This window comes from Apodemus sylvaticus, chromosome 21 (genome assembly GCF_947179515.1).
Source record: "Apodemus sylvaticus chromosome 21, mApoSyl1.1, whole genome shotgun sequence".
NCBI classification, from domain to species: domain Eukaryota; kingdom Metazoa; phylum Chordata; class Mammalia; order Rodentia; family Muridae; genus Apodemus; species Apodemus sylvaticus.
In genome coordinates this window covers 51397296-51416527 of record NC_067492.1, presented here as the reverse complement: position 1 = coordinate 51416527, position 19232 = coordinate 51397296, and the positions used below count along the sequence as shown (strand labels likewise).

The 19232-nt window shown below is 47.1% G+C and overlaps 2 protein-coding genes across 6 annotated transcripts in view; both read right to left on the bottom strand.

The window, feature by feature from the left end:
• Mmaa (metabolism of cobalamin associated A) overlaps positions 1-19232 on the bottom strand; it is a 441074-nt gene that overhangs the window by 77291 nt on the left and 344551 nt on the right. The gene's annotated exons all lie outside the window — the stretch shown is intronic.
• The window catches only part of Smad1 (SMAD family member 1), a 62298-nt gene that overhangs the window by 14794 nt on the left and 28272 nt on the right, over positions 1-19232 (bottom strand). For all 5 annotated transcript variants that reach the window (XM_052166199.1, XM_052166203.1, XM_052166201.1 and 2 more), the window contains exons 3-4: positions 5030-5287; positions 2533-2649 (exon numbers count right to left, since the gene is read on the bottom strand). In XM_052166199.1, the coding sequence (XP_052022159.1) occupies positions 2533-2649; positions 5030-5287 (375 nt within the window). The remainder of the gene's footprint in view (positions 1-2532; positions 2650-5029; positions 5288-19232) is intronic.

Below are 19232 nucleotides of genomic sequence, written 5' to 3'. Positions count from 1 at the left end.
CCCTGCTCTGGGAAAACCACCACAGGTGACAACAGGAAAAAAAAAGCCAACATTTTTTTCCTTTGAAGATACTACGTGATTTTAAATTGGCTCTAACTGGGAACATTTTAAAAGCTTTTTAAAAGGGAAAAAAAATCTTAAAAGTATGGTCTCTATTTGGGGAGCTAATCTCATCAGTACGGACACAGGGTCCATACAGGGTATCTTGCTCCCCAAATAAAAATTCCAAAAATGGGTCAGATAGAGGCTACTCTCTCACACACTTCGCTTGTTGACTGCCAACATCTAACGATGACCAAGACCCATAAAACACAGAGCACCTATAAAGGAAACTTCAAAACACTTCACTGACTTATGTAAGCTCCAATTTACTTAACTGTACAGCTAAGGGTTTTTTTGAAGGTATTTATTTTTGGAGCCAATGTTTTGGGTCACTGAAAAGTTGGCACAGAGACTTCCTATACAGCCTCCCACCACAGAGATCTGCCACCAGATTGGCGTATTTAATATAATCCAAGAGCCTACACGGACACATCATCGTTCCGAATCCAGAGTCGGCATTAGGGCGTGTTCTTGGTTAGTTTGTGGGTCTGAACACATATGAACAGGGAACGCTGCTATCCTTTCACTACCGTGTGGACAGCATAAGATCTAAGTCCTGAGAAAGCACCAGCACCTCTGACTCAGTTCAAGGCACCCCTCATTTCCCTGAAAATGGGGTGAAGAACAAAATAAGACAGAGTCAGCAGCCACCATTGCCTTTACTTTCAATAGGCTTCCCCTGGGCTGAGAGCTTGCTGGAGGCCTCTCCAGAAGTCACTGAGCGCATGGGAGATCTTGCCAGGAGAGCACGGCACCTCTCAATATGGGGTCGTGTGCCTGGTGTTGGGGTCAGGATCCAGGGGTCCTAGCATCTGCATTCTCTGCTCCCTTAAGCCCACCGGACAGGCCACTGTGGTCCTAAGAAGTGGGTGGGGCATCCACCAAGTCATTACTGGGCTGAAATGGAGCTGGTGGTGAAGACCAGCCCCTCCCCAAGGAGGAGGGTGAATTTCATTTCAATTGTAAATTCTTCGAGGGGAGAGGAATAAATTCTTATTCTTTAAATTCTTCTGTTAACAAAGTTAGGTATGGGTACATAAAGGAAAAATACACCATTGCTTGTTTCAGTGATGGATAAGAGCTATAAAATAGGCCCTCGAGCAGGCATTGTATGTGTGTGTGTGTGTATGTGTGTGTATGTATGTATGTGTCTGTATGTGTGTATGTGTCTGTGTGTGAGTATGTGTCTGTATGTGTGTGTCTGTATGTGTGTGAGTGAGTGTATGCATATGTGTCTGTGTGTCTGTGTATGTGTGTATGTGTGTGTATGTGTCAGTGTGTGTATGTGTCTGTGTGTGTTTTTTGTGTATATGTGTGTGTATGTATGTGAGTGTGTGTGTGTATGTGTCTGTGTGTGTGTATGTGTCTGTATGTGTGTGAGTGAGTGTGTGTATATGTGTCTGTGTGTATGTGTGTGTGTATGTGTGTGTGTCTGTATGTGTATGTGTGTATGTGTATCTATGTGTCAGTGTGTGTATGTGTGTGTGTGTTTTTGTGTATATGTGGTGTGTGAGTGTGTATGTGTATCTATGTGTCAGTGTGTGTGTCTGTGTGGTTTTTGTGTATATTGTGTGAGTGTATGTGTGTGTGTGTGTGTGTGTGTGTGTGTGTGTATTCTAACACAAAGACAACTTTTTGGAAACCCAGCTGTATGCATTTCTAGTGGGATCACTGTGTCATCTGCTTTGCACTACTGTGGGTGGCCTGTTTGGCCTGTTCCTCTTGGCCCACTTAAAGACAATTCTTGCAGCACCAATCACAAGTTATTAATTCCTGAAGACCTAAACACACGGCCGTCTAAATAAAAAGACGTATGTTACGTGACATAGGCCTTGACGTTGTCCTCCGCTAGTTCTTCATGCCCGAGAGCTCTCCAACAACCTCATATGTATACAGGTACATGAACAGCTATACAAACCACATATTTACCGATACTAAACCATAGATAAATGCATTTTTAAATAGTTTTCTGTTTATATTAGGTAGCCATTTACAGAAGGCAAAGCAACTTAGCATGCTAATGAGCTGGGTGAGCTTGCTGGGTTTTTTACAGACAGTAAATCTCAGCACTGACATGTGCAGCATGCTTGGCTGTCTTCAGAGAGTGCTAACGGCTTGGTTTTCTAATCACCAAGGCTGAGACTTAGCTTCACGTAACTTTCTAGTACAACATGGCGGAAGGATGCTTACGGCCATTTCATAGGCTATTGAACATTCATAAAATTCTGAGATCTCTTATGAGATGATGACAGAGTTTAAGCGATGGGCTGGGTTCTAGAGAATTCTTTTCCTAGGTTTAAAACAACAACAACAACAACAACAAAACAAAAACTGTTCTGCAAACAGCTACTTTTGTACAGTCTGTATGACTGAAACTAACACTTGGACCTGCAGACAACAAACTCTAAGAGAAGTGGCGGCCAACGTTACCTCCTCTGTTGACTTCCGCAGGCAGTGGCGGCGCCATCATGTTCGTATCCATGGGCTGAGAGCCGTCCTGGGCCATGGGGTCTTCGGGAGGCAGGTAAGCAGGTGGGGGTGTGTCAGCTACAGAGTTTTAGAAAAAGAAAATACATGCTTCAGGCATACATTCTCTGTGTTGAGAGTCTTTGTGTGTGTGTACACCTGTTCATGTGTATGCACATGCATGTGTGTGTACAGGTTATGTAGGAGGTCAGAAGGTAACTTTGGGTTTAATTATTGTGTGGGGGACTCTCAGTGGCCTAACTCTGTAATCAGGCTAGGCTGCTTGGCCAGTGAGCCCCAGGGATCTGCTTGTCCCTGCCTCTCTCTGCTGAGAGCATTAAGCATGGAGCTGAATCAGCCAAAAGGGGCGTACATGGCAGCATATGCCTGCAATCCCGGCAGTTAGGAGGCAGAGAGAGGATGACGGAGAATCCAAGGCTAACCTTGGCTACATCAGACCCTGCCTCACTGCAACCCCTTACCCCTCCTCAATTGGACACTGGACTTAAGGTCCAGTTTCAGAAGCCGATCATGACTGCAAGCTTTCTTTCCAGTGACATTTCAGCTCCAGGAGTCCCCAGGGCCTCTCTTGGGTGACATCACTTTAATCCACTGAGATGAACATGTGTGCATTCTCATGCAGCAGACGCTGAGAGCCCTCGAGTTTGGTTTCACTGGTGTAACCAAACTGCCTGACAAGACTTGGTAAGGGGAAACTTCTTCCCAGGCCTGTGACATTAAACTTAGGGGCAGGAATTTGCTGTCTGGGTTTGTTACAACCTACTAATTGAGACTTTGGCTTCCCATGACTTTACTCAATCTCTTAGGGCTACCTTCACCATTACCAGTTAAGCAATAACTAGCCTAAAAAAATCCCCAATAACAGAATAGTAGGAAATAAATCAGCTGTCTTCAGCCCACCCAGCATGCACAGCCAAGCCTTGAGAAGGAAATTTCACCTTAGGGATTCATAAATGCTTGGGTAAACACTTAGGGGCAACTGCGGAACCCAAATAACAAACTCTGCTCCTTCAGGGCTCCCTGGCAGTTCCCACCACCCCTGACCCTGTCAGGACCTCAGCCCAGCTGCTAAGGAGCAGAGAGCCAGCCGGGCTCCAGAGACTTTTCCTGTATGTCTCCGCCGGCCCTCCCCACACTCCTGGGTCTTGCTACAGCTGTAAGGTTAAGTCTGCTTTGCCTCAGGCTGTTCTCAGCAGAACCCGGTGAATTTACACCAGCAGGCGGTAAACACCGCACTAGCACCCATGGGCTGCGGGCTGCGAGCGGCCAGGCCTTTACTGACAGTGCTCTGCTGTCTCCACTAGGACACGCCCTTGTCTTTGCTCTTCTGGGCTTGTGCTTTAGGCCCTGGCAGCCAAGGACAAGAATGAATTCTAGCAATAGTCTTTGATTCGCTTTCCTGGGGCTCATCTGGGGTTGTCTCTGCTCAAAAGTCCTCTGAAACAGACCCTGTCACCACCAACCCATCCATAAGACTCAACAGGCTTGCCAGGGTATGGGTAGATAGGAAACCATCGAGTGTTATTAGTTTGGCTATTAAAATAATCTCTCTTCCATCTTTATCCCAAACAGAAAGATATAACGCAAAATTGACAGGTTGAAAAATAAGAGTAATCAAAAAAGCAGCAGCAATAAAGTGTGGACCACTTTTCAATTTCTGAAGGATCAACATGGATGTTGAATTAAAATTTAACCTAAAGCACTTTAAGTGGCCCATAAACACGCCTGCCCGCCCTCACAGTTATCTTCCCTCACAGAAAATACCCAGATTTTACACAACCCTTCTTGCTGTCGACTGGCAAGGACTCTGGCACTGATATTTGCATTCTTGTTTTACTAACCTGCAATCTGAAAAGTAGAACGTTCTAATTAATCACGTATTTTGATAACTATTACAGCATCCGTTATGACTACAACAGGAAAATAACTGGTTTTGTCTCTGCTACGTTAAACAAGCAGATGGTCTCCAGCATGTCTGCTACAATTCCTTGTTGTTAAAAGTACATGCTTCTTGGGATTACATCACTGGTTAAATGAATCTGATTAAATGGGGGTTGTGAACCCTCAGAAAACAGCTCTTCCAAGTCTGCATTGACGGCAGGGCTCTTCGATGTCAGAAATACTCATCAGAGCCGCTTCTCAGAACGGCATGGTGTGTAACGTGGTGTTTTCTCTCACTCTTTTATGGAGAGCAGAGGCTGGAACACTTGTGCCACTCCCAGAAGGATGCAGCTGTTTCAAAACTTGTGAAAAACAAGGGGCAAATGTAGCAGGAATCAAACAGGCATCCCCTTGTCTGGCCGTGGGGCTCCACTCTCTACAACAGGGTTCTGAAGCACTGGCTCGCGGGGCCTTGCTGGGGGTCAGACCTCCTCCCTGAAGGCCACGCCCACCCCCTCCCCAAACCCCGCCTCCCCGATCTTTGGACACCCCCTCCTACCTGGCATCTGAAAAGGGCTGCCCGGGTCTGAGCTGGTCGGGGAGTGAGGGTAGGTGCTGCTGCTGCCGCCAGGAGAGTTGGGGTAGCTGCTGTTGGGGGAGTGGGGGAATGGATGGCTGCTGGGCTGTTGGAAGGAGTCTGGGAACGTGGCGTTCAGCGGCATGTGAGGCTCGTTTTGCCCCAGGTTGCGGAACTGAGCCAGAAGGCTGTGCTGAGGGTTGTACTCGCTGTGCCTTGGAACCAGCACCGGCGGGAGAACTGGAAGCAGAAAGAAAGGAGAGAGGCAACTGTCATGTCCACAGTACTGACCAGAGCAAAGCCGGCTCTCCAGTCCAGATCACAGGACTCCAGCCAGAGAGCAGCGCCCCTGACCTGTTGACCCGGGGAAGCCTCAAAACACAGTTTCAGATTAAAACATGTTGCTTTATGCCACTTTAAAAGTTCCTATTCATACCAAAAAACTAAAGCACAGTTAACAATATGCCACCAGCTAGCCAGATGGATTCATGGGTGAAGGAGCCTATCACACAGCTGGAGGACCCAAGCTTGATCTCTGGAAATCAGGTAAAGGGAGGACAGAATAGATTCCACAAAGCTGGTCTGTGGCATGCGCACACCTCCGTGCACATATCACACACACACACACACACACCACACACACACACACACACACACACACACACACACACACACACACACGCGCACACAGCACTTTGGCACATACCCACAATCCCAGTACTCAGGAAGGAGGGCTTCCTGGGCTGCCCTGTTTAGGTATTTATATACTGCCACTGATGCTCTCGACAATCTGCTGACATCTGAGTTACTGAACGATACTGAATGATATTACTTACCAGAAAGTATTTTAATGGACACATTAGCACCTTTTAAAATAAAAAGCAGCAGAATGAAGAAGGTTGAAGAGATAAACACGGTGGGCACGGAACACCCAAAGGCCAGAGAAGATGGTTGGTTACATAGTCTCTGAGGATCTGGATGACGGTACCCATGATCCACAAAACAGTGCCAAAGAGGACCCAGATGTCACAGTCACATTTTGCTAACCGAAAACCCCGAGTCAGGAAGGTCTAAGAGGACTTAAACACACGCAAAAAGAGTTGTCTCTCCTAAAAACTATAGGTTAAGAAACTAAGATGACCGGGACCAGCATGGATCCGACTCCCCAAGTCCTGGCAGAGCGCCACCAAACTGGTGACCTGCCAGGGATGGGCTGCCTAATGCTAACTTATAGAACCCCACCCCTCCAAAGTCACCAGGTAGCTTCCTCTTAGTGACAAAGACCTTTGGAAGCCCTTCTGCCCTCGTGGCACAAAGCGGCAGAGAAAAGCAACATGTTTTAAAACTGCAGGATTGGAATTTGTTTTTATATGCAAAATACTGGGATCCATTTCTGTTCAAGACTTGTTTGGGTATAACTCTCACCTCCAGAGTTAGGCTCATCTGTTCAACTCTCAGTCAGTCCTCAGCGACCTCCCCAGAGCTTTGTACAAATCCGGAAACCACTTCCTGCGGCTCTGAAGGTCAGAAGCACCCCCTCTCCCAGTCTCCTCCACTTCCCTCATTCCGACCGACCGCCTAATGAGGCAGCTCCGAGTTCTTGTGTGCATGTCCATCTCTCTCTCTCTCTCTCTCTCTCTCTCTCTCTCTCTCTCTCTCTCTCTCTGTGTGTGTGTGTGTGTGTGTGTGTGACTGACTCTGAAGTCATAAAGTCTTGTAGAGTTTCCCAATCTGTTTAGGTTTCTGAGCCTAGCTTTATTTGTGGTATGAGGAATGCATCTATCTTTACCTTTTTCTAACTGGTTAACCAGCCACCTTAAATGCCACTGATTAGGAGTTCATCTTTGTCCTGGGAACTGAGGGAAACTTTGACACAATGCCCTATGTATGCCTCTGCTCTGTGCCCCTGCCATCAATTCGTTTCTTGGATTTTTGTTTGTCTATTTATTTATTTATTTATTACATTTGATTAAGAGAGGGAGAGAGCACACGTGTGTTTCGTTTTTTAGACAGGGTTTTTTCTGTATAGATGCAGCAGTTCTGGCTGTCTGATGGAGACCTCTGCCTCCAGAGCGCTGGGATTAAGTGTGTACCACCATCGGGGGTGTCCGTGACCCCCGGCTCTGTGTTCACGGTGCATGCTTCTCTTTCTAAATGGCTTTTATTACTTCCCTGTCTACCTTTTGGAAACAAAAAAGTTCTTGATGCGTTACTGAGAGGTCATTACACTCACACGAGCACGGGAAAGCACCTTGGTGCCTTCTTTACAATGGGAAAAGCTGGGCAGGAGACGGAAGCAGGGGTGTGCTGAGTGCAAAGCTAGTCTCCGCTACAAGATGGGTTCGAGGCCAGCCTGGGCAACTTAGTGAGACTGTGCAAAAACAGGAACTAAAGAGAGGCTCAGCAGTTAGACGCATGCACCATTCTTCCAGTTTCCAGCAACCACAGGGAGAGCTCCATCTCTAGGGGATCCTTCTTCTGGACTCTGAGGGCACCCGCATGCATGTGCACACAGTTAAAATGAAGGAAAGCCAGGGAACAGCCTCTGTCTAGTGTGCACGAGAACTCAGGTTCATCCCCAGTCACGGAGAAACAAAAGCACCAGGAAGGTCTGTTCAAGTCCACGGCAGCTCTGTGATCTGTAGACACTGGCTATGTTAATTTCCTAGGGCATCGTAATAAAATACCAAAGAGTGGTGTCTGTAGTAACAGAAATTCATTTTCCTGCGGTCATGGAGGCTGATGTCCAGGATGAAGGGTTCTCCTGAAGCCTGACTACCCTGGTGTATCTCTGCATAGCTTAACCCGTCTTACAAGGCTGTTCGGCAGACTCTGTTAGGGCCTCCCCCAATGCCCTCATCTTACTTCATCTTTTCCCTAAAGGCCCTGTCTCTAAAACCCACATCCCATGGTACCTGGGGTTCAGGTTTCAACACGAATTTAGGGACACACACAGCCTGGTCCCTAAAGGCACACGCAGTGTCATCCAGGTTCCCAAGCACCCTAAACACCACACTGAGGGGCAGTGTGCTCGGTTGGGAATTGCCCTCTCAATATTTCCAGAGACGCTGTTGTCTAGAAGACACTTTGGAGGAGCCAGATTCCAAATGTGCTTTCTGAACATTATCAGGACCTGTTCTTTTGCCTTTGGCCCCAGGCTTCTCCTTGGATATGAAGCTTAATGGACGGTTTGACTAAAGCTTCGTCTCTAAGATGACCAGGTTGTGTGCTCAGAGAGCTCTGGTAGCTCATACCCAGGCCTGGCTGAGCTCCGTGACCTTCCTGAAAAGGGGGCCTGGGTGAGTGGAGCCTTTCACATATACCTGACAACCACCTGAAGTCTGTGTGTGTGTGTGTGTGTGTGTGATTCTGTGTATGTGTATGTATGAGCATGCATATGTGTTTGTCTATGTGTGTTTGTGTAAGTGTGATTGTGTATGTATGTATGTATGTATGTATGTGTGCATGCATATGTGTATGTTTCTCTGTGTCTCTCTGTGTGTGTTGTGTGTGTGTATGTGCCACTTAGGGAAATCTGTGGTTAGAGGCTCCGGATCTAAACTCAGGTCCTCAGGCTAGTGCTGGAAACACTTTATCAACTCAGCCATCTTACTCTCTGCCGTGTCTTTATATAAAAGCTTAAAAATTCTTTATTTTAGCCTTTATTTTAATTTTGTATATATGTATATATATATACATACATACATACATATACACACATATGTGTGTGTGCATCTGTGTTCACATCTGTACATGTACAGAGTGCTGGTGCACTCTGTAACCAGATGCATTAAACTTCCTGAAGCTGGAGTTACAGGTAGCTGTGAGCTGTCTAGCATGGAGGCTGAGAATTGAAATTGGCAGTTTGTGCTCTTAACCACTGAGCAATCTCTCCAGCCCTCTAAGAATTTAAAAGTAGGATGCTCTCTCTTCCCATTTTTTTCTTCACCTTTTGGAAGGGAGGAGTTGGAATTCTCCCTTTCCTCACTGCTGTAAACTCTGCTTCTCAACTCTGCATCTCCCACCGGGAAAAAAAAAATCTTTTTCCAGTTAAGAGGTCAACCAAACCGAAACGAAAACTGCAGGCTGCCGCAGTCCGAGATGTTCGTGACTCTTCTATTGGGCTCTGCTTTTCTGAGTTGCCAAGGCCCACGGAAAGGAATGACCGAGAATGGCTAAAATTATACAGCAGAGCGCACAGCGCCCTCACACCCCAGATGGGAGCTTTGTCGAGAGTCTCGAGTGCGACTTGAAATTCTACACCAAATGGTCAGGGGCTGGCTATGCGTCCTCGTCTAAACCTGGCCAGTCTTCAGCTGTGCTCTGACCCTCCAAATGTTCTCCAAAAGGCAGCTGGTTTCTGCTTTAACTCACAGAGAGCTCTGCTGAGGAGGCTGCCAGCCCCTTTGCTGTGTTTGTCCATGAAGAATGGCAATCAAGCTACCGGGATGCTTCTTGCTCGGCACTGCGGGGCTGGGATGCTTCCTGCTCGGCACTGCGGGGCTAGTGGAGGTGCCCAGCTAAGTGACCGCGGCGGGATGACCACCTCGAGACTGAGCAAATCGCCCCTTCTTGGGGTCTCATGCTCCAGCTTTCCTCGGGCAGCCCCGCCCTAAATTCCGTCTGTCTTCGGCTGTGACTTTGTGCACACCTAATTCTAGCTCTGCAGTGTGCAAAGCTCAGCCCAGGTGAGACCTCAGGACGTCCGTCTCACCGGGGCTGCCTAAGAGCAGAGAGGGGGCGTGGTCAGCCTTACAGTAACAACTTTGCCAAAAGAGCAAGTCACCTCAGCAGCTGCTTATGAGAGATGTCACCGATAAGAGTGTACTGAGTGACCTTGTGGGCAGAAACCATCCACGTAGAGAGGTGGGGGGGGGGCGGGTGTAAGATGGCTTTCGAGTTAATAGTTATGTTTGTTTATAAAATTAAATCCCTTACTTTAAGATATGCCTCGGAAACCAAAGAAATGGTTCTTCGAATCTTAACCCAGGTTAAATTTTAACAGCAATAAACAACAGCTTAAAACCCTTTATCTTTTTGTTTGCCCATCGGTGGTGAGCTGAGGGTAGGCAGGGTTTGAAATAGTAGATAAGGTCTCCTGAGCTGTGGTTATAAAAGTCAACCGGGAGGACAAGGCTCCACCACAGGGTGTCTCCATGTTGATTCTTACAACTGCAATCTCTTTCTCCAGGGAAGCAGGCTCAGCCTGGCTAGGTGACTCGTTCTGGATCTAGCACCGGAAGAAAGAGGGGCAAAGGCATGAGTTCACAGCTACCAGGTTTCAGTACTCAGTCGTACAAAACTGAGGGGAGATCGTGAAAGTCACGGGGTGCATACAGTGTGTGTACGTGTGTAGTGTGAGTATGTGGTATGTGTGGTCTGTATGTACACATGTGTGTGAGAGAGAGAGGGTGGTGGTGGTGGTGTGTGTATATGACAGAGAGAGGGAGGGAGAGACAGAGGAAAAGAGAGAGAGGGAGAGAGGGGGGCTAGGTTTTCTTCCTCAGTTGTTTCTCTACTTTATTTCTCGAAACAGGCTTTTTCACAAAACCTTGAGTTTAGTGTTTGGCTTGACTGGCCATTAAGCCCTCATAACTTCCTGTCTCTTTTACCCCAGAACTGGGATTACAACCATGTGCGGATATGTCAAGTTTCTTCCGTATGTGCTGAAGACCAAACTCAGGCCCTCGTGTTTGCGTAGTGAGCCCCTGACTAAGTCGTCCTCCTCACCCATGCTTAGGCTGTCGTTTTGAGAATCACATTTCCAACAGACTGTTTTACCTAAGGAGGACATTGTAGGGATGTAGCAATTACTCTGAAGAAGTATATAGTATATTCACAGAAGGCAAATACACAAATGCAATTTGAACACGGGTAGAGGAATGAATTGTATTCAATACTAGTATCAACTGTTTTTTTATTTTTAAATAAAAGCCAAACATTCAGTTTACTTTAAAAATAGCCTAAATATAACTCAACTTCCTGGGAAATGGGAGCCAGTGATTTCTGGCCCACCACAAATGATTCCTGAGAAATATATTCCTGTGAGATTATACCACATACGCTGGCTGTGACTGGGGGCCTTGACTGAGGTTCCTGCTCTGACCTATCTTTGGGGCAAGCTCTCCCTCCCCACCTGGCTACCCCAGGCTTCTGCAGCCTCCGCCTCCTTGTCTTGCAGACACCTTCCCTGCTCCCTATCCACACCAGCAGGAAGGCTTCCTGGCTTCACTGAGGTAACCGCCACCTCAGTGTTTTATCTCTCACCTGACTTCCTCATCAGGCAGAGTGTCGTGCCCTTGAGGGTGGAACTGTTGTTCCTTCTTTTTTATTGCCAGAGTCTGACATATAAAAAAGTCCTTAATGTGTTTTCAATGAACACACTTGAGAGTTTTAATTCCTGTCCCGTTTAGTATAGTATAGCGTAGTCTTTCCCAAAGTATGTTCCTCAAATCCTTACTTAACAGCAGATTGTGAACATGATCCCTGTGAACTAAACCAGAACCTGGACATTTGGGTGAATTCAGCCTGGGTCACTGTGCATTGGATACAGGACATGGGTTTCTTGTTCCATGTCTCTGGCTATGGAAACCAAACCTCAAATTTCTCACTTGTGTCAAATCCCTCACAATGACTCCTTGCATTTCTAAGACTGTACTCCAAAGCTCTGAGTCTTAAGACTCTGTACTCCATAGCTCTGAGTCTTAGGTATAATACGGACTCAAACCAGTATGCTTTGGGAACAGCAACTGCTGCTCACAGCCAAGCAGTGTCCAGGGCCCAAGAAATCAAGTAAAGATGCTTTGTTGTTTGGTTCCTGGAGTCCACGAGAAGGAAGGAAAAAAACTGACTCTGGCAGGTTACTCTCAGACCTACACACACACAATGGTGTGTACCTCTCCCCCACACAGACGGACAAAGAGACGTAAACCAAACGAACAAACAAACAAACAAAAACCCAAAACAAAACCACCATGTCATTTCTTTGGTCAAGCTGCAGGTGTCGTGGGATAGACCCTGGCTCTCACTCAGGACAGCCTGGGGTCCTCACTGTATGAACTTCGGGAGCGTGCGCCCTTGCTGGGATTTCCACGTGGGTGTCCCCCATCAGCCAAGATGGCGACAGCAGCCTCCCTCCCACAGCCAGCGCCCTCTCCGCTTCTTCTCTTCACCCAGTTTCCTTTTCTTTGCTAAACATTTATTTGCTTCACTTCCACAGAGGGAAGGCATGAGGTTATGAGAGAGCACAGAAGTCTTCTAAGGTAGAGAATAACTTCAGAGTATAAGCTAAAATTATCACACCAGGAGTTAAAAAACAAAACCACTGTAGGCAAAGCATGAGAGAGAACAGACTTTGACTTTAAGATTTCCAAACTTAGGGTTTTGCTTAACTCTTCACTAGACAAGAAACAGGAAAGATTTTTACCACCTTCTTTCCTTTCAGTAGCAGAGCTGGGCCAGTGGTACTTCCCCAGCGGTACACAGATCGCTTGCATATGCTGACGGCAGTATCGAATATTAGAGCCACATTACCATATTATCATAACACATTATCATAAGTCACACCCGCCTAAGGAAGAAGCTGAGGTGAGTGTACTCCAATGGACTGGAGTTTGGCTTCCAACACCCACATCCGGCGGCTCATCCAGAGGGGATCTGATGTGTCTGGCCTCCAAGAGATCTACACATACGCACGCGCAGGCAGACAGACACAATACAGGAAACTAAAACTGATGAGCATACATCTTAAGGTAAACGTGGAAATGGAGATACAGGGAGACTGCGTAAGGCATCAGGTCACCTATGGTTAGACAGCCAACGTCTCGTGGAATCAGGGTTCAAGCCGGACCACCTTGGTCTTAAGGAAGTTTCTGAGCAGTTGGCTCAGCTCCCTAACGATCCACTGTGATGTTCACAAAGAGCTCCCAGCCACTTTGTTTAACTAACAATCATAGTTCAATCGATTGTGTTCAGCTTACTCTGAGTTCAAAGTGGATCCCAGCAAATACGTTCTGTGAAGAGAGACCCTGGTTTTCTAAGGATGATCACTGATGTAATCAGAACTTCCTAAACACACAGGACCCAGGGGCGGATGCTCCCAGTTCAGCCCAGCCCACAGGCAGCCTACTACGTGTATCTTAGAACACGGGCTCTAATCCTTATACTTCTGGATGTCTGGCTCCTCTGCTAAAGAGAAAATCAACTGCTTCCTGGTTCATGGGAAGCAGTCCAGTGCACTGCTAAGTGCAGGGGATTTGAACTTGGATCTTAGCTCTCCAGTTTCAAGGTACACTTTACTTGGACTCTACATCTCCACAGCCCTTGGCACCTGCTTCCTAGGTCCGAAGGGAGTGAGGACGCATGCATGGCGGTAACGTGGAGGCCAGCGCAAGCACTGGCCGCTGCAACTCGCAGTCACTGGTTTAAGGTAATAACTACTACTAGTTTTCTGGAACTAATTGCTTCATGAAGACTCGCGCCCATTACAGGTTTCATTTTATTCTACGGGAGGTATGGAGGGAAGCAGCATCCTTCTTCATCTTGTAGACCACATCCTGGTCAAGAATGCACTAGTGCGGAGGTCTCTTCACACACTGCGACTGATGTGATCTTCACAGCAACCTTGGCCAGATGGACCATGGCAACCCTTAGCTTCCCTCACAGGGCTGTAAGTGGCTCAGGGTCAAACTGCACAAGGTGAGTGGAAGCTTAAATCCAGCCCCCCCCCCCCCATCATGTTCTCACAACATTACTGAAGGAAACCGGTGTCTTCTTCACACGGCCTTTCCTATTCTGAATTCCTAAGGAATCCCACTTTACCAGTCCACCATGGGCTGGACCTTTCTCACTGATTCTACATGTGCAATTTCAGGATTCCTGACCTATCACAACCGATGGTCTACAGTCTACTTCCGTTATAAGGACTTTCTTCATCAAATGGCCTCAGATTTGAGGCCTAGTCTCTCCTTCTTGCCGCTGTGTTCTGACTCCCCTTGCTGTCCTAGTGCTGGGATGACAGGTGTGGGCCTCTACGTCTAGCTTTAAAGAAGAAACACAACAAAGCACCCTGTGAGTTCCAGATACAGAAACGGTAAGAAAGACCCTGCCTCAAAATTGAGGTGCAAGGAGGAAGCCGACTCCGGAGCCGTCATCCGCGGACCTCTGCATGGATACGGTGGCATGTGCCAGCCCTGTGCTCCTCCACAAAATACGAGAAACCTTCACATCCTCTTCTTATGCTTGGGGTGGGTCTGTTGGTGAAGTGCTTGGCTTGCACGCATGAGGACCCTTATTCCAAGTCCAGCGGCCATCCAGGCACAATGATTTATACTTACAAATCCTGGGGCTCCCAGACCGGGCAGGCAGAGACAGAAGTAGCCCTGAACCTCTCAGGCCAAGAGTCAAGCCTGGTGACCGTCAACCCTGGTGAGAGGCTCTGCTGCAAAGAAGTGGACTGTGTTCCTGAGAATGACACCCAAGACTGGCTAACCTCCAAATGCACACATATACGTTAAAAAAAAAATTCTTTGAGATGGTGGCCGTACACAGACATCTCTGCCCTACACCATGGGTAGAGTCAGAAGGACAGTGTGTGGGTGTCTCTCAAGTGAGGAAGTCCTGTCGGTGCAATTCTGAGGATTATGAGTTAGCTCACCCTCCATCCATACCTGTTATTCAATTTAGCATATGCTACTATAATTATATGCCAGTCTTTTCTGGTGGGCATAGTTCCTGTAGACTCCTATGTTTATTATAAATTAAGAAGGAAGAGAAATTTATATGTACTGGAACACAGTGCATGCTGTCTTGTTTTAATTTATTTTGTTAGTATAGTTAATTTATCTCCAATCTTCAAAATCTTTGTGATGAACACATCTTGGTATCTGACTTATAACCTCAAAACCCTCAAATAACACCAATACTTGCTCCCTACCCAGCAAGCTTAGTTCTTGCCCAGATGCAGAGAGATTTAACGATGGGGTCCCATCTGAATAAACCCTGAGTCAAAATACTCTAAGTTGGAAATGGACTCTTGCCTAACCTACCTAACCCTAAAGCTCACTTCACCTGGGCGGGACTCTGGGGTTTCAACAGCTGGTGTGTGGTTGGAACAGCTGCCCACCACTGTCCCCACGATCGCCAGCACTGGGGGGGGGGGGGGATCTCGAGCCCAGCAAAGAATCAAAACCAGGTTCCACTGTGACTAAGTGGAAGGCAGTTCTGCACCAAGCTACAGGGACCCTGGGCAGAGCACCGGGGTGACTGAGTTGTGAGACCACAGAGCACTTTTCTAGGTGAGGTCCTTATAGAGTCATGTGCAGCTTTATGCCACCAACACAGGCTGCTGACTTCGACACTGTTAAACCTAGACACACTCCGGCCTCCTCAGGACCCACACAGCTTGCCCCTCTCCTCGGTGTCTACTTCCCCTGCCCTGGTCCTGCTGGGCAATAATTAATCTTTCTTCGGTTCCATAATGTTTAAAACATTTTCTTCCAGGATGAATAGGGCGGCTGGAGTTGAAGCCCACATTCAGCCAGCAGGGGAGGAAGATTTTCACTGTATTTCAACTTTAAGCAGCCAGCAGCTCCTAGGCTGTCAACTAAGCTGTATTTTCCATTTTCATTGTTAATGGAAATCTCAAACTTTATTTTTTAGGGGATGGTGTCTTATAAGACAAAGTCTTGATGTAGCCCTAAACAATCTTTCTCGTCAGCCCTTGAGTGTTTAATATACTCATGTTCTGGCATTCTTGACAAAAATCTCAGAATTTTAAACCTGAGTTTGATAAGGACTTCCATGGTGAAGTTCAAAGTGCAAAATTAATTTTTATGAACATGAGAAAAAAAGAGAGAGAGAAAGAGAGGGGGAGAGAGAAAGAGAGGGGGGCAGTGGACAGGAAACCCCCATGAAGGCGCTTTGGGAGCAGCGGACAACAGCTGGATGGTCCTCTCAATACCACAATTAGGTGACTTACTCAGCCTTGGTCAGCATTTACTTTGGGAAAAGAAAGAGAGAAGCAATATTTAATCTAACCACTAATAAGCAGCCTCCACTCAAGCCTGGTAAAGTCCAAGCAAACAGTTGGACTGCTACGTCAGCAGCTGGGTCAGAGTGTCAGGAGCTCTGAGGACGTCCTGCTTCCTGCAAGTGTCTACACGCGTGCAGGGGGAAACTCCAAAGGCCTCCCTGAGAGACGCATGTTTTAATGGTGGCCAGAGAACGACCTTTCCGCAGAAGGAAGGGTCTCCAGGGCTTCGGTGAGCACAAGAGGCAACGTTTCCCAAAGGGCTGCGATGTGTGACAAGATATACGACACAGGTTAACGAAAAACTGTGACTACTTAAGCTGATGACATTACTTTGGGACAAAGAAATAGAAAGTGAAGATACTCAAAAGAACAATGACAAAATCTGCCTGAACAGATTTTGAAATAAAATCAATTGTTTCTCTCGTCAAACTTGACTATCTGAAGGAAAGATCTAGAAAGAGCAAGTATCGGAACAAGAAAAGCCCAGATGCTCAATCACTTAAAGACCAACTCACGAGCACCTTATGAATGAATGGGAGAACCTACAAGGGCCGTGGGGTTTGACCAGCCTGGACACCTAGCCAGCGGTTCAGTAGTCTTCGAGTGAAGATCAATCCTGAGTACTAGTGATATGCAGCTGTCACATGATCACACACATGCACTCTAAGAGGGCACAATACCACTTCAAGGTATGAAAAATAGAAGGAAGCTCTTGGTATATTTAAATCAAATACGTCTCTGCCTTACCCTCAACGGGTTTCCAGAAGTGCCCTGTGAGTGGCTGGTAACATTCTTGGTTGAAGAAGAGAAAGGAATTAGAGCAAGTTACTAAGTAACTAGGAGTTGCACCAGGAATGGTTTCTCTTTTTATCAGCAAGGAAATGACCGAACAGAGGAAGATGGTTTTCAAAGGCTGCAGATAAACAGAAAACCCACCTCCAGAAAGACAGATGTTCAAATTAGTCCCAGCGTTTTCAGTGACCGACAATGATCAGTGTCACTGTGGTAGCTGAGACAGAGACGCCAGCACAGTGCCTGCCTAACACTCAGAGAGCAGCCGAACAGTACTGGCCGTGAAGGTTACTATGAAGAAGCTCGGGTGGCTATGGGAAAGGCATAATCTCTCTGGGGTAGGAACATGGCGTGGTGGGATTAAAGAAGAGTCCCACCTAAATAGACCTCTGCAAGATTAGATCTGGAAGAGAAAGAGAAGCGAGCTGGCCCAGGAGGAAGGAGGAAGGAGTTATGAACAGGTGGAAAGGCACCGAGAGCCTACACAGAAAGCAAGTACACAGTCACGGAGAAAACCGGAAAGGCAGCGGGAGAAGGAGGCAGAAGCCCGCACCACAGAGCTCTACTAAAGAGCCAAGGGAAAGAGGACCTTTTGATAATGATAACCACCCCTTCTTAGTGGGTCTCAGCTGCAGGGGCTACGCAGCTGACATAAGCAGTTTACATAGGGGGCAGGGGCTGCAACAGTGCAGGCCCTTAGGTGTGAGAGCACTCCCTGTGCCCAAACCCCTCTGCTTTCGAGATGTCTGACATGTAAGTCCCTTGACTCGGAGGACTCCTTCTCATTACTTACCCAACATTAAAATTTTCCCTGTGGACCACGTCAATCGAAACACATGTACCCAGAATCTAATTTGTATATAATATTTGCACGATACTTTTTACTCGCCGAGAATCCCATCTCCGTTTCAGTTACTGGCTAAAAGAAAACCATGTGTCTGTATATGAGATGTTCCAAAAAGAAACAAAAACAAAAACCCACATCCCATCTGGTTTGACAGAGCCTAAAGAATACCAGAGCGAATGGGGACCCAGCAAGGCTAGGGAAAGGGGCTGGCGAATGCAGTCCTAGCCCAGAACAACAGTGCGGATTTTCAAAGGGTCCAATAAAAGGCACCTGGCAATCAAGCTAGAAGAAATGTAAGAAGTGTACAGCAAAACTTAGAGCACTAGATAACGCTATGTGATGGGCCTAATGCTATCTATCAGTCCGTCTCAAATGAAATCCCAACAGAGGGGACGGCCCTTCATAGCACTAGACAAGGTAGTCCTAGAAACATGCATCCTAGAATCTTGCAACACACTATGGATTGAACACAACACTCCGTTCCAGGAGAATCTAATGCCATTATAGAATATTTTAAAATACACAAACTGCTATGTGTTCCTGTGGATCAATGTGTTTGTATGAAATGTGCATGGAGATAAATGCGGAATTCAGAATGGCGGTTACTAACGGGAAGGGACTGTCACACCCAGTTTCAGTTTATACACTCCCTTTTCTCAAACTAGGCGGTGAACACAACGTGCTTGCAAATTATTCCTAGACTTTACTTTTTCACGACTTAAATAGTGCACAAAAATACAAGATGCCTTTAAGAGAAACATGTCATTGCATGACCATACTCGCTGAAGCAACTCTTCTTTCCCCGGTGTCTGAAGTTCCTATAAAAGAAGGAGATCTCAGGCCATCCCAGAAACAGGAGCAGGGAGGGGAGCCACGTGACTTTTGACACCATAAACCACCAGCTCCTGCGAATGGTGGTCAAGCATTTCAATGCCTCAATACAGAACCACTTGATCCACCTGTCCACTGTAGAGTCAAACCCAGGGGCAAAGCTATATAAATTAGAAAGGTAGAGGCTTGGATCCATGGGAGACTGGTACCAGCGCTGTCTCACATACCCTCAAGTCCCTTGTGTAATATGGCACAGGAACTGCGTGGGACCTGTATCATCTGCCCTACATGTTAAATCACCCCTGAATCGCTTACGATGCCTGTATAAATGCCATGAAGAAGGTCACTCGGTTGTTTAGAGAATGACAGGGGCTTCTGTCCTACTGTCTGCAATGGTGAGTCATGCAGAACTGTTCCTGATCAAGAGAAATGAACAGCTGTAGAGCACTCAGCCCAATCATCAGAAGACCCCGTTCTCCTTCCAGTATCACGGGCTGACTGACTCCCAAGACTCTGGGAATGCAGTCCATTGCTGAGGCAAAGCTGTGTGCTCACAAAGCTGGGCTTGCCAGTGCGAGCTAGCCTACGTGAACACTGCCAGCAACAAGAGCTCGGGGGTCGCTGTCAGGCAGCACCAGGCACAGGCACTGTCCTGATCTGTCCACGGTGGCCACCCCACCTCC